The sequence below is a fragment of the Anopheles coluzzii genome, chromosome 2 (genome assembly GCF_943734685.1).
Source record: "Anopheles coluzzii chromosome 2, AcolN3, whole genome shotgun sequence".
Lineage (NCBI taxonomy): Eukaryota > Metazoa > Arthropoda > Insecta > Diptera > Culicidae > Anopheles > Anopheles coluzzii.
In genome coordinates, this window is record NC_064670.1 from 48,960,353 (window position 1) to 48,974,373 (window position 14,021).

The 14,021-nt window shown below is 45.7% G+C and overlaps 2 protein-coding genes and 1 non-coding gene across 4 annotated transcripts; all 3 read left to right on the forward strand.

The window, feature by feature from the left end:
* Window positions 1-233: 233 nt before the first annotated feature.
* Window positions 234-10,490, forward strand: LOC120950139 (xaa-Pro aminopeptidase 1). Its single transcript, XM_040367934.2, has 7 exons — window positions 234-851; window positions 6,637-6,734; window positions 6,816-7,877; window positions 8,881-9,325; window positions 9,400-9,468; window positions 9,538-9,710; window positions 9,782-10,490. The coding sequence occupies exons 1-7, from the start codon at window positions 803-805 to the stop codon at window positions 10,010-10,012; spliced, it is 2,127 nt and encodes a 708-aa protein (XP_040223868.1). The 5' UTR covers window positions 234-802; the 3' UTR covers window positions 10,013-10,490.
* Window positions 10,491-11,716: 1,226 nt separating this feature from the next.
* LOC120950166 (coiled-coil domain-containing protein 124) lies at window positions 11,717-13,197 on the forward strand. Of its 2 annotated transcripts, XR_005751107.2 has the most exons (4): window positions 11,717-12,125; window positions 12,211-12,762; window positions 12,864-13,022; window positions 13,105-13,197. XR_005751107.2 is itself a non-coding variant. In XM_040367978.2 (2 exons), the coding sequence occupies exons 1-2, from the start codon at window positions 11,970-11,972 to the stop codon at window positions 12,694-12,696; spliced, it is 642 nt and encodes a 213-aa protein (XP_040223912.2). In that variant the 5' UTR covers window positions 11,717-11,969; the 3' UTR covers window positions 12,697-12,817. The 2 variants fall into 2 exon arrangements, 1 of the variants encoding a protein (XP_040223912.2); XM_040367978.2 differs by lacking the exons at window positions 12,864-13,022; window positions 13,105-13,197 and having other exon boundaries at window positions 12,211-12,817.
* On the forward strand, window positions 12,948-13,020 carry Trnar-ucg (transfer RNA arginine (anticodon UCG)). Its single transcript has one exon. It is a non-coding gene; the product is annotated as a tRNA-Arg (tRNA).
* Window positions 13,198-14,021: the final 824 nt, after the last annotated feature.

Here is a 14,021-nt window from a genome sequence, read left to right on the forward strand (position 1 = left end):
ACTGTAACGTGCTTCTGATGTTACACAATCGATCCGAACCCATCCCAGGCTCATGCTCTTCAAAGCCCGCCCACCCCGCAAATGTAATATCACTGCGCTCTAACCGAACCTCCCACCCCATACGCGCTGACCGCGCACACCCAATACCACACCCCATCCACCGCCACCATCACCACCCACGAACTCAGCCCAAACGTCAGCAATCGCACAAACAGTAATGCGTTTATTCAGCGTTTAGCCGTTGCTCCGTCGCTCGTCGACATCGAGTCAAACCGAACCCACCGAACTCGGCGAACGCAACGGCACCGCCGTTTGAATCGGGGAACTTTGGCGCAATTCAGTCTGCTTCTAGAATTCAACCCGTGCGGACGATCTGTCCCGTTCGCCTTTTCGCGCGTCATCGCATTAGACGCCTGCCAGCTGCGAGCAACCGTGCACACGGAGCGGGCGGTGCATCTCTGATCGTTGCATTGTGCGGTAATAATTACGATCACGATCGTTGCACCGATTACAGCTGACATTGACATTGTGCGTTGTCCGTTGCATCGAAGACGGCCGCGCTGACGCGCCAAGTGTTTGGAGCGGGGGGAGGAAGGAGCGATCGTGTGCATTGCAGCCGCGTCGGAGATCACTCGCAGGAATTAGTGGCGCGATTTACGATGGCATGTGTTTAAATGTCGATGGTCTGCTACCGCTGTGGATTTGTGTATAAATAAAGTGTCAAAATACGAGTGAGCAAGGAAAATCTCCCGGAAAACAATTTATTACATCCTTCGCCTTCTTCGTACGGTCGATTGCAAAAATGCAACGACGGAAAATTGGCTTCCAAGCCGGACTAGGATCCATCCTGGGTAAGCGAGACCGTGAGCGCCGTGACCGTCAGCTAATTAAAGTGTAACTCAAATAACATACACACACATACACACACATATTACTTGTGTCGTACATCATCTACGGCAAATCTATTTCGCCCGCGAGTGAGATTAAGATCACATTCCATACACATGACTGCCGGCTCCTACCGTCGCCGTTACACCGTGCTGCTTCCATCGATCCCGGACTTCGATCGAATCACGACGCGATAAATTGCGCGCCTCCACCAGCGCCGCAGAGAACATAAATTTTCCAGTGCCGATCCAGCGCAGCGTAGCAGTCACACGATTAGAGCTATTTTCGGCTCACATTTAACGTCCGTTTAATGTGTTTTCATTCACCAGCATGTGCGAGCGCTGCCTGTGGTACGGCAGTTTTTTAATTGATTTTTTATTCAAAAGTTCTGAGTGCCTGGGGAGGGGGGGAGTTGGATCGAAAATTTGGGAGTGCTTGGTTAAGCCAGCAGTCGTAGCAGTGATTTCCGTTCCGGGCAGATGACCCCAAGCCGACCTCACTCCAGAGCAGATTTCATCCAATACCATATGCCCTCCGTGGCGTCCTTCCGCGAGAGGAAGGTTCAAGTGCGAACCGGAACGGGGGGAAAATGTATTTAAAAAAAGTGGTAAAGAAGAAGGGAAAAAACGGATCAACATCTCAGTTCATGAATCATGTTGCCTCGAAACCGCGTCGTTACTGTTTGCAGGATAAATTTAGATTTTCCAACATTACGCCTTCAAGGCTGATATTGACGAAATCGAATGCGATCGGAAGTTAACGTTGTAAGGGCGTCTTTTTTTTGTACATCAACATACCAAAAGCTTGAAGAAGTGGCAGTTCTATGTTTACAACAGTGTGTATTGATTACAGCGCGAAAAAGAAGAATTCCAGTACAAAAACGCCACATTATGCACTATCTTGGTGACCAAATTTACACAATTCAGTCTTTCTAGCAGTTTTTGCTTTGTTTACACACTAACAAGCGAAAAACATTCCAAATAATCTGCACCGAACGAGCTGTGGCCGTTTCCCACAAAAGCGATGTTCGCTGACAGTATTTTTCTAGTGGTTGGATTATTTATTTACTTTATCCAAATTGGAACGCATCGCATAATGGCCACAACAAAAGGGGTCTCTGTGGGGTTCGTATACTTAAAAGATCAGTGTTTTAAGATCCCCGTTGGCTTGCTGCTAAATGCAAAGCACGCGTACACATTTTCGAACGCCAGCAACATCTTGAGCGTGTTTCCATATCCGGAGTACGCGCGCGCGCTCGGCATCGGAAACGATTGACAGTTTTGCTGTCAGGCGTAGGCCAGCGAATCGAAGCGCCGATCTGTTGCCCGAAAGGCAACAGATTAGAACTGTTCGTTCGAGGCGGCGTGTTACGTAGGTGTCTTGAGAACAGCGATCGTACAGGGCTGAACAATGTAAGTCGAAGCCGTTCAATCATGCACGTATGGATACGAACCGATGATCCAAACGTGGTCTGGAGCAGCCCCACACTCTCTTCATCGTTCGCTAATTGGTTCGTTCGTTGGGGCGTCGGATCGTTCTTTTGTGTGTTCCGTGTACTTTTTTGCCAAGTTTTGTGATCATAATCATTGAAAACAACCTTCTCGAATTTTAAAAATGCTATTCAACCATTCAATGCCAAATGCGGGAGTCGAGCTGGTTCTAGTATCCAAACACCAAACTTGGTTTAGATTATTGCCGCCCCAAAAGCTAGATTAATGGCGTCCTAATGGAGCGTTCGCTATGGGATCTTCCCGTGCGCTAAATGGCCGTACAAATTGAACGTTAAAAATACCGCATTTCGCCGCATCCATTCCAGAAGCAGCAGCAGCAACAGCACTTGTGCGCGTGTTTACTTCTCCACTTTGAGCGCAAAGTGTTGTATCACTTGAAGCGGACGTAAACAGCGTGGTAGTAACAGCGAAACCCACCGCTGTGCGCCGCAATCGATCGTTAGATCTTGAACTTGAATTCCTGCGTACGCTTCCCTTCTGCTTCTTCTACTACTTTGGCTCGCAGTAACACCTCCAGCAGTTGGGCCAGCGCAGTGATCGAAGGGCCATCGGCTTCCTACTTGTGACCCAGAGGGTACCAGAATAGGAAGACAAGCAGCAACCGCATCATCCTCCGCACTATGCTCAAAGACTCGTTAGCAAACAAATACACCGCCGGATCGGACTGTTTCGGAAGGAACGGAAACGATCAATGCTTTCGCGAGGTGACACTTTGTACCCCAGACGGGACCAGCCTGTAAACTGGAGCCACCCCAAATGCCTACACAAATGCCGCGCGTTGGGCGTAACTAACGACCGACCATCTGGCTGCGTTCCATTCGTCCTTGATGTAATGCGAACAATGTGAAGGACAATATTGCGTAAGCCTTAGTAACACGCTGGTAGCGTTCTTTTCCCACCAACGGATCACACATGGGTAAGAAGATGTAAGTTAAAATGTCCACACTACATAATACGGATAGAATATGGATGGGACAAAGGCAAAGTTTCTTCGTTTGTCTCCGTTTGAAGATCAATAAATTAAACTACAGTCACCACCACTTGCTCTCTCTCTCTCTCTTTTGATACCACTCGATGGGTGAGAAAAGTCTCAGACACAGAAGCTGTATAAGAAAGCTACTCCGTCTTTGCGTCTGTCCGTCGGTGCGTGGGGTTCCGACAACAAACAAACTGTTATGAGAGCATCCAACATGTGTACATCGTTCCAGGGTCCACGAAAGGAGGGAGGGAGAGGTGGGGGTTGCTTATCCGAGTGAGTGATGGAAGGAGAAAGAACGAGATAAATGGCAGATGGAAAATGGAAAGCCCTAACCATGGGCAAAAAGAGAGCAATGAAAAAACAGCGAGAAAAGTGTGTCCGTTTTTCATTCGCATTTAGCGAAGTTTTTCTTTCTTTTTTTGGGGAGTTTTCCCGGGGCTTGGCTTCGGTTTCCCATCCACCCACTACTCACGACTCAGCCTGCATGGAGATCTGCTCTTTATGGCGGGTAGAATAGCTGGCGCCATGCCAGCAGCGTCCGCGCGTCGGCGGAACCGTTCTCGCAACCAACGTGACGCCCAGACAAGATGAAACGACGGCGTCGCGGTTTTCCGTTACATTTTTGGGGGATAGACCATTTGCAACAAAAACACCCATTTCGCGCCACACCAACCCACTCACACACAGACACACAATAAGCGCTTCATGGATGCGTTGCTATTAAGGGCAGCAATTCAATTAAATGTCAAACCCTCCCATGGCAAGCCGAAGATGCAACACTTTTCTGCGGGGTTTCTCCGATCTTGCCCAGGGTCACTGGCACTGGCAGCGATCAAGCGTTACGGGCGAAGATGGATAAGATTTGCTCTAATTAAGACGAGGGGGAGGTGAGGGATAGGGGTGATGCTTTTGGGCGGCCAGGAGATTCCGAGGGATCATTGGGTAAACTATCTCCAGACGGGCGCATTTGCCTGGGGAATTTGATTAATATGGCATTACGAACAGCGGCGACGGCGGATCCGGGTTTGATGAATTACATCTTAAAGCAATTACTGTGCGTTAGCGCTGGACCTTTGGCTTATGATTGTGTCTATGTGTGTGAGTGTTTGGCGAATAAATCAAATTGTTTCGCAGTGAGCAATGTCGCTGGTTCAGGGATAGGAAACAAAATGTGGTACCACTTATCCGCTGTGAATCATTTTTAATTCAACTCCGATAAGTGAACCGCGGATACTGCGTAGTAGAAGTGGGAGTGTCTATCTATGACTCGGCATGTTAACCACCGATCAATCAGAAACTAAAGACGATCTCTTGGAAAAGTGTATGATGTAGTGCGATCGAAGTCGAATTATTTTATTCAGTGGTCGGCAAAGTACGTCCTGTGACCTGAATTAATTCGACTGGCAAGAACATTTCACAAATCGAATTGCAATTTCGTTGAGCCAACCCAGTAAGATGTAACGATAGCATTTTGATTACACTTATTGAGAATTTTACCATTTTTTTAAGACAAGGGTTATTCACTGTTTATAAACTAAACAACACAAGTTCCAATGCTCTAATGATAGTTTGCAAGAGGAACACAATACATTTACTTGAATAAAATCTTTCGAATTAATTAAGCATTTTCAGTTTTAATGGGCCAAAAGGTGTTCAAAGATGGTCAGAGGTGTCAAAAAAACCTAATATAGTAAATAAGCTTTTCAAAGTTTTTTTTTTTAAATTAAGGTAACTGTGAAAATTACCTCTGAAAAAGTCCTCAGGCATATGCAAACAATATTTTCATTATTTTTAATTTACTTATTTTATATTATAAAAAAATGATTTCCATCTGGAATAAGCTAGTTTTGAATCAATAGCTTTAAACTTTAAACGATTAGTACTGCTGTCAGCATATTTGAATAAAAATTATAAAAAGGTATAAAATTATTTTTCTTTATCCTTTCTTTTAGTATACATTGAATTTGTTGTAGTAGTTGAAATTACATTGAGTTGAGTAGTAATGTTTTCCGTTATGTTTAAACAGATGTCTAAATAATTTCAATGAGCGCGTAGTCTTAATCTTATGAAAATAAAAACTCTTGTTAAAATTGTAAAAACTCGTACCTTTAATTGCTTCAATCATTGAACAAATTTCTTGTTAAGTAAGTCTACCAACGCCTGATTGAATAACAAAACATAAAGATACATCGACAGATTACTTCAAAAAATAAGAATTAACCACAAAAATGTATGTCCATCACGTGCAGAATGTGAAACAACACATTAGCAGCATACAAATCATATCGCTGTCATGCATATCTTCCACTTTGGCCATAATCCATTACCTTCCAACTCGTCACAAACAAGACGAATGGGCTGTAAAAGCATGAATTCGCGCAAGCTATCATTATGGTCGTTAATAACGAAATTAGTTTACAATCTACACTCTTCACTGCCCCTCGTCACCGTTTACGTAAAGGGCACACGCGAATCACACGCGCCACACACCGCAAGAAACATTGCAACCAAATCCCCCCATCACCACGAACATCTTTGCGCAAATCATCGTCTCTGCGGTGCATAAGTCCATGTGTGTGTGTGAGTGTGTGTGTGTGTGGTTTATTTGGGTTTTCCATCGCATATCGACACTCCCAGCTATCGATAAAAACGGCCCGACCCGATGGTGTTTACCGCACGTTGTCGGTTCGCGCGTTATTCGATATCCTCTCGTCCACAATCCATCCGGCTTGCCGGCTCCGTGGTCACGGAATTCGCCTGATGGCGCATATTTTCCACCGTCCTCCGTACTGTAATGGATTTGTGGATAAGATAGAAACATTTCCGCGATCAACTATCAATTTTCCACCAGCACTGCGCCACCAATGCACGAGCCGTTTGCCGTTTCAATGTTTGTAATGCTGGTCGTTGATACAACATGACGCCCTACATAGGGAGCGGCTGCCTGTAACGTTCTTCTCTTTGGTTTTCGAAAACCCCCAAAACACATTAACCTAAACACAACGCGTTGCCTGAAGCAAAACAAGCGCCCGGGATGGTACAAGATTTGTTTGTAGTTCGTTCCAACAACGGGTTCGTTGCATAATGCTCGGCAATCGGATCGATCGACGTCCGGTGTGACGTGCGGAATCGTCGTTCGCTCATCATCTTCCTCCGAAAACACACACACTCACACATCCTGCATTTCTTTGTACTCGTTTTGTTTACAATTCTAAATCCCGCACTTTTTTTCTCTCGGCTCCATTTCATGCGGCGCAGTACTGGGCACCCTTTTGGCAATGGTTGGACAGACGGTTGCCAACGAATTTCAAGGAATACGACGATCCAAATGCCAGCAGAGCCGTGATCGTACTCAGGTGAGTCATGGCCTCGTGAATCTCTCATCAATCTCTTCGTAAGTGGCAACATACCTTTGTTCCTCCTCTTCCTTGGCGCAGATCTACGAAGGTACGGATAATGTGCTGATGAAGCGTCTGCAAGCGCTGAGGACGGAAATGCGCGCGAGAACCTCGACGCAGAGTGCCGAACTAGATGCGTATCTAGTACCGATGTACGACGAGCATCAGTCCCAGTACCTGATGGAGGCGGATCAGCGCATTCGGTTTCTGACCGGGTTCACCGGTACGATCGGAGAGGCCGTCGTGCTGATGCGCTCAGCTGCGATCTGGACGGACGATCGCTATATCGAGCAGGCGGATCAGGAGCTAAATTGTGCCTGGCGACTGTTTCGCACCGGTGAGCGACCAACCGTCGCCGAGTATCTGCTCTCGGAACTGTCGCCGGAGGCAAGAGTGGGCGCAGATCCGCAGCTTGTGCCGCACCATGCGTGGAAAGCGCTGGAAACAGAGCTAAGTGCGGACTACATACGGATGGTGCCGATAAACCGCAATCTGGTGGATATGATTTGGGGTGGACGTCGTCCAGCGCCTCGATCCGGTGCCATCAAGGTACATCCGGTACGGTTCGCTGGCGAGCGGTGGGACAGCAAGGTAGCGAGGCTGCGTGCCAACCTGACGGCTATGCGATGCGACGGCATGATCGTGACCTCGCTGACCGAGGTGGCGTACTTGCTGAACTTGCGCGGTAGCGATATCCCTCACGTGCCTGTGTTCAAGGCGTATCTATTGGTAACGCACCGAGAGCTACTGCTGTACACCAACACGAGCCGGGAGACGCTTGGCTTGAAGAACCACTTGAAAGCTCACTCCTGCCACAACGAAAACTGTGTACAGCTGCGCGACTACGGCGATGTGTGGCGCGATTTGCGCACTCTGGCACAGCACTGGCACCGGCTGCTGGTGCCCGGTGCCGTCGTCTTCGATACCGGAGCCTCGGAAGCCATACATGCGACCCTGCCACGGAACATCGTGTTCGAACGACCATCGCCGATTATCTTTCTGCGTGCGCAAAAGAACCAAGTGGAACGGCAAGGCATGCGGCAGGCCCACATCCGGGACGGTGTGGCCATGTGCGAAGTGCTGAGTCGGCTGGAGGAGCGGGTGAGTAGACAAGGGTGCGCTGCCGTTGCTGCGTCAATTAAAATTTAATTTATTTCTATAATTAAAGCTAGTGGTGCACATATTTCAAGTAATTCTATCGGCTTTACATTACAGTATGGAATGTACTTGACCGTCATTGTTTCAAGGGACTTTTTGCATCATAAATCAATAAAGATGACTAATTAAAGGGGTGATCTTTAGCTCATACGTGTGAAGTAAATTAAAGTGGAAGCAATTGGGCTTAAACCTACGCAGGTTTAAAGCCTGACAATGTGCTAAAATTCACACAATCACACAATGTAAACAGATGATAATCCCAAGCGGAAATTTTCGGACGATAACTCATACACTCTCATAATTTGACAAGCAATATATTATTGTATGTGTGGTTCTTCCATTCGTAACATTTCGCTCTCCAAGCCAAGCGTTGAAGCAGGTTATGTGTATTTTTTTTTTGTGTATTACGTTTAGTTTGCATCAGTTGTGTTCTTTCGTATCGTATCATTCATATAAATACCAACAATTTAAAAACTATTTAACCTCAAAATGTGTAACGCTAGACGTGCAATGAAGATAGCAAATATGCCATTGCACGCTGTTGTGGTTATGTGCCGAAAAAAGTCTGAATCTCGTACACTGTTTCGTTTGTCAAATCGTGCACGAAATATCAATCGAAAAAACAGCCGAAAAGTGACATTTTCACTCGTTTGGGTATGTGCCGAAAAAAGTCTGAATCTCGTACACTATTTCGTTTGTCAAATCGTGCACGAAATATCAATCGAAAACACAGCCGAAAAGTGACTTTTTCACTCGCTTGGGATGATATTCTAACATCGTAACTTTCATTGGATGATCATCGTTATTGTGTGAAACTTTTTTAGCAAGCAATACTAGTTGGCTACCATTATCGATTGCTAGTTTATGACGCTCCGCTTAAGTAGCATCTCTATCTCGGTAGTCAACAATGTACTCTAACAACATGGTGCCTCCTTCTCTTCCTTAGTTTATTGCCGGTGATCACATCACGGAGTTGTCACTGGCACGCGAAATCGACCACGCCCGCAAGACGCAAAACAACTCGGAGGGAATCGCCTTCCCAACGAGCGTCGCTTACGGTGTACACTCCAGCATGCCCAACTATACCCCCTCGAACCGTACGAATATCGAGCTGTCGGAGGGCATGGTGCTGATCGATTCTGGTGGCCAATACGAGGACGGTACGACGGAAGTGTCCCGTACGCTTCATCTCGGTGAACCGACAGCGGAACAAATCCGGGCCTATACGAACGTGCTGATCGGTATGATACGATTGTCCATGCTGACGTTCCCGGAGAATCTCAAACCTGCCGAGCTCGATGCACTGGCCCGTGGACCAGTCTGGGGCTCGATGAACGACTATCCGCACGGGACCGGCCATGGTATCGGATCTTACTCGTCTGTTCGGGAATGTAAGTGGGATATGTTCAAGACCATGGACACCTTGATCTATGGGAATTAATTTAACATCTGATCTGATTTTTAGCTCCTATCAGCATTTCCTACACGGCCAAACAGAGGTTTACCTTCAAGGAGGGATACTTTTTCTCGAATGGTATGAGTGAATATTCTGATCTGATGCCATCGCGAATCGAATAATATTGAAATATTTTGATTTCCTCAGAACCTGGTTACTATAAAAATGGTGCCTTCGGCATTCGACTCGAGAATGTCCTTGAAGTTGTAGACACGGGCAAGATGCATCCAACGGGATACAAATTCCTCGCCTTCCAGGACGTAACACTTGTCCCGTTCGAACAGAAAATGATCGATCGAACTTTACTTAGTGTGCCTGAGGTTGGTTTTGATTTTACAGAGAATTTGCAGCAAAAACTAATTTTTGTTTGTGTAATTTTCCTTTTTTGTAGAAAAAGTGGTTAAACGATTATAACGCTCGCATCCGGCAGCACGTTGGAAGTGAACTGAAACGAAAGCACAAAATGGACGCCTTCTACTGGATGATGAACAAAACCCGGCACGTGCCAGAGTATGTGACGGAGGCAGACTATAACGGTGTCGCCACCACTCGGCACGATCATTTGTCGATCGCAGGTGCTCTAACGATCGGTTTCCTACTAACACGATTCGTTCTCAACTGAAACTGTTTGCCATACTGTGAGTGTGTCTCAGACACGCTGAAACGGTGCCATTAAATGTTCCATATATATCAACTACACCCCAAACACAATTGCTGCTGGGAGAAGAAGTTCAAATTTAAATTCATTCGAATCAATACACGGTGGGATCAGTTTTTGGTTTGATTTGTGAATGATTTTTGTCTCGAGACCAATCGGCACCCTTCTCTGAACATACAAACCAACTACCGAGTATATCGGCAAACGGCGCACATTTGCACCAAACAGTTACGAGCGTATTTAAAACCAATTTAAAGATAAATTATTTACACCGCATAGATGTTAGCCATGACAAGAATGGAAGGCTACCGTGAAGATAAAAGCTTCTGCGAGAAAGAGTGATATTTTATTTATTCTGTTTCATCCATCGCGAACAAACTAAGCACTAAGAATTGTATGTTTAACGATGTAATACAACAATAAACTAGTCTACCGAACAAAAGCGCCAATTTGTTTATATAGATCGTGGAAAAGTGGTGACGTGCATAAGTTTTGTTACTTTTTTAACGTTTAAAACAACTGCTTTCCACGAAGCAATGGACCAGCATGGTAGCAGAAACAGTTACTCAATAGGAGTAGGTACAATATCAGCTCCTGGATCGTGGAGGTGTGCGGGTCATTGCATGAACAAGACAGAACCAGGCACAGTACTTGAATTGTGATAAGTGCAGTTGCAGTTCTAAGACCAGTATGCGTAGGGCATCGATTCCAGGGCCGCTAATGGTTCAGTATCAGTTGCATACATGGTATGGGTTGGCAATCAGTTCCAGGACAGGTATGTGTTGAGTATCAGTCACAGGTTCATTATGAAGTTAGTTCCATGACAAGCATGAGTTCAGTTATCTAGTTCCTGTTCTGTGTAAGTTCCTGGACTTGAATGATGTGGTTTCAAGATGTGATCCAGGGCTGGTATGGGTTCAATATCAGATTCAAGACCGTTATGAAATCAGGATCAGTTTCAGGTAGTTTCAGTTTTAAGACCTATATGGGATTGGATTCATTTCTAGGGCCTGTATCGGTTCTATAAAAGCTCAAGATCGACATTGATTTGCAAATAGTTCCAGGACGGTTATGGTGTCTGATTCAGTTTCTTTTGATGTGTCTATTGGATTTAGAAATAATATTCTTTTAAAAATAACCTAATTATTTGGTGCTCTCTGGAGCGCAACCACGCCTCCGATCCAGCTCGAGTTATTGTAAGTTTGATTGCCCCACCGGCAAAATCAGAATAGCTAGTTCCGCCTGGATTCGTCTCGAATCATCTGGAGTCGGAGTAGCTGGAATTCGAGTCAACCAGAGTAAATGTCAAACATAAATTGGAGTTGTCCGGGGTTAGTCTGTGTCGGGATGGCATTTAATTTCGTTTAGTTTTTTCGTCTTTTGCTTTGCACGTGCACTTCGTAAACAGGTCTTTCTTTTTCAAAATAGCATTTTGTGACAACATAAATTGTCGGTTCCAAATGACCAGAGTTAAATAGAAGTCGACTAAAGATTTTAGCCAACTTTTCCCATTACTAATATGGTGCATCGAATATTTCAAAGAACTGTTTGAAAACAACTGTATGCTAACGTACATACAGGTGAGACACCCTGTGTCGTTTGAATGTTTTTTATTACAAGCAATGAACGATAGCGTATAAACCAAGACTGCCCAGCTGTCAAACTTTCCGCACAATTTGTTTACCAAAATATTGGCACCGTAATTCATAAAAATCTTTCTCGTGCAGTAAAACTGGCGTTGAAATGAATGTTTAAGGTGATTTAAACATAAATATCTAATAAATTAGTCTACACTTAAAAAGGGCAAATGATCGTGCGTTAGGTATCCGTAATAGTGTAGTGGAAGCATTGAAATTGCTAGACTAAAACGTGGTGTACCAGCAGAGAAGAAAGCAAACCTTTTTCCCAATATTGTGCCACGATGCCGAAAAAGATGGGAATAAACCCGAAGGCCGCCGAGGCCCGAGAACGCAAGGCTGAGGCTAAAAAATCCGCCAACGAAAAGGCTGCCAAGGCAGCGGAAGATGCTTACTGGGCGGACGACGACAAACAGCTGGCGAAGAAAAAGAAGCAAAAGGTAGTACCATTCGTTCCCCCGGCAATGCCATCCATTTCCCTCCTGCTCCTGCTTCCCTCACTAATTGAAACGTTTTCTGCTCCAGGAGGAAGAAGAACGGCGCAAGGCGGAAGCGGCCCGCAAGAAGGCAGAAACCAAAGCCCTGCTCGAGCAAGAGATGAACTCGATCAAGACGACGGCAAAGGTTCCGGCACCGAAGATAACCCGCTCGCAAATCGAGGCCGATCTAGAGAAACGCCAGCGAGCCATCGAAGCGTCCACGGCCGTACCGTCGAAGCCGAAAGTGGTGGAGAAGGAAATACCGCTGGAGGAAAATCTGAACCGTGTGATGGCGGACACGGAAGTCGCACAAACGATCGATCAGGCGATTGCGGTTCTCAGCGTCGGCGACCCGTCTGCCGATCGGCATCCGGAAAAGCGCATGAAGGCAGCATACAAGGCATACGAAGAGGAGGAATTGAAGCGCTTGAAACTGGAAAATCCCTCGCTGAAGCTGTCCCAACTGAAGCAGATGATCTTCAAAAACTGGCAAAAGGCCCCGGAAAATCCATTGAACCAAATTCGAGTCTGAGTCTGAGGGCCGAGAGCTGTAGCGGAAAGCCCGAGCCGAGCGTTGTAAATGCTGCTGCAAATGCAGGTGTGTCCTTTTATTTTTTTTTAAGTTAGAGCAATCCATTTGAAACGGAACGTAATTTTTGTTGTGTCGATTTCTTCTACCACAACGATGATGACATGCAGAGATTTATCGAACTTACCACCCATTGACGATTTGTGATATACCAACGAACGATGAGATGTTACTTCATACAACAAATATCGAGAGGCCGTGTGGCCTAATGGAGAAGGCGTCGGACTTCGGATCCGAAGATTGCAGGTTCGAGTCCTGTCACGGTCGCTGTATGTGTGGTAGCTTTTTTCCATACTACGTTTTTAGTGTTTTTAATTCGATTTATTGATTCATTATTTATTTCCTTTACAGTACAGAACCGTTCTCTCTACGCGGTTACCGATCGTAACTTACTGGCTAGTGAAGGTTTTTACTGTATTTCGCTTTCACTTCTTCTGATACTTGCTGCTCCTCCGGTCATCTATTTTAATTAGTATCCTCAAAACTTGAAGTATGTACTTATCATACTCCTCCCTCCCCCTCTTTATATCCCGTATCCTTCTCGCTGTCTCGATTATGTCAGCAGAAAGGAAAGGGGAGAAGAATGGTTCCATTCAAAAAAGAAACTCAATTTCATGTACCGCAAGTACGGAATATTGTCTGAAGTCGTTCGTTTTCGTTAATAAATAAATAAATAATTTAAATTAAATGAACATTTGCTGGCGCTCTTCCAGGAGCTGCCGTAACGACGTTGTAACGCGCATACGCGTCAGTGCATGGGACACGGAATGTTCATCCTTACCTCTCTAAATACCAGTACATTCGGACAAAAGGAAGGGTGGAATTGATTTGTGACTGGAAATTAGTCGAATGATGGATCATTTCAGTGAAAGTCGTTAAAGAATATCCCTTCCCTAATGCGCATTGCTAGGGACATGGTTTCCTGTCTTTAGTATCAAGTATCCAATATTAAGCTCATTCCATCGCCTTACTCTATGGACAAAATTAGTGTCCACCAACATGGATGGCCGCTCGCTTTCGTCTTACTGTCTCGTTGCGTCGTTGCCTCTCGGTGCAGCGTTTGGATTGTGTTGGCAGCCGTTCTATTGACTAGCGTTTGCACCATTCGTCCAGCAGCATCGGCCCCGGGGATCTCTTTCGTCGCGATGGCAGCCCATTTTCAGATTGGTGGCCGGTGTTGCTTAACATTAGATACTCAAGATTCGGCACTGCCGGACGGGGGTTGGGGCGTGTCAGCGTACGCCAAGGTCCTCGCACGGTCAGCATCA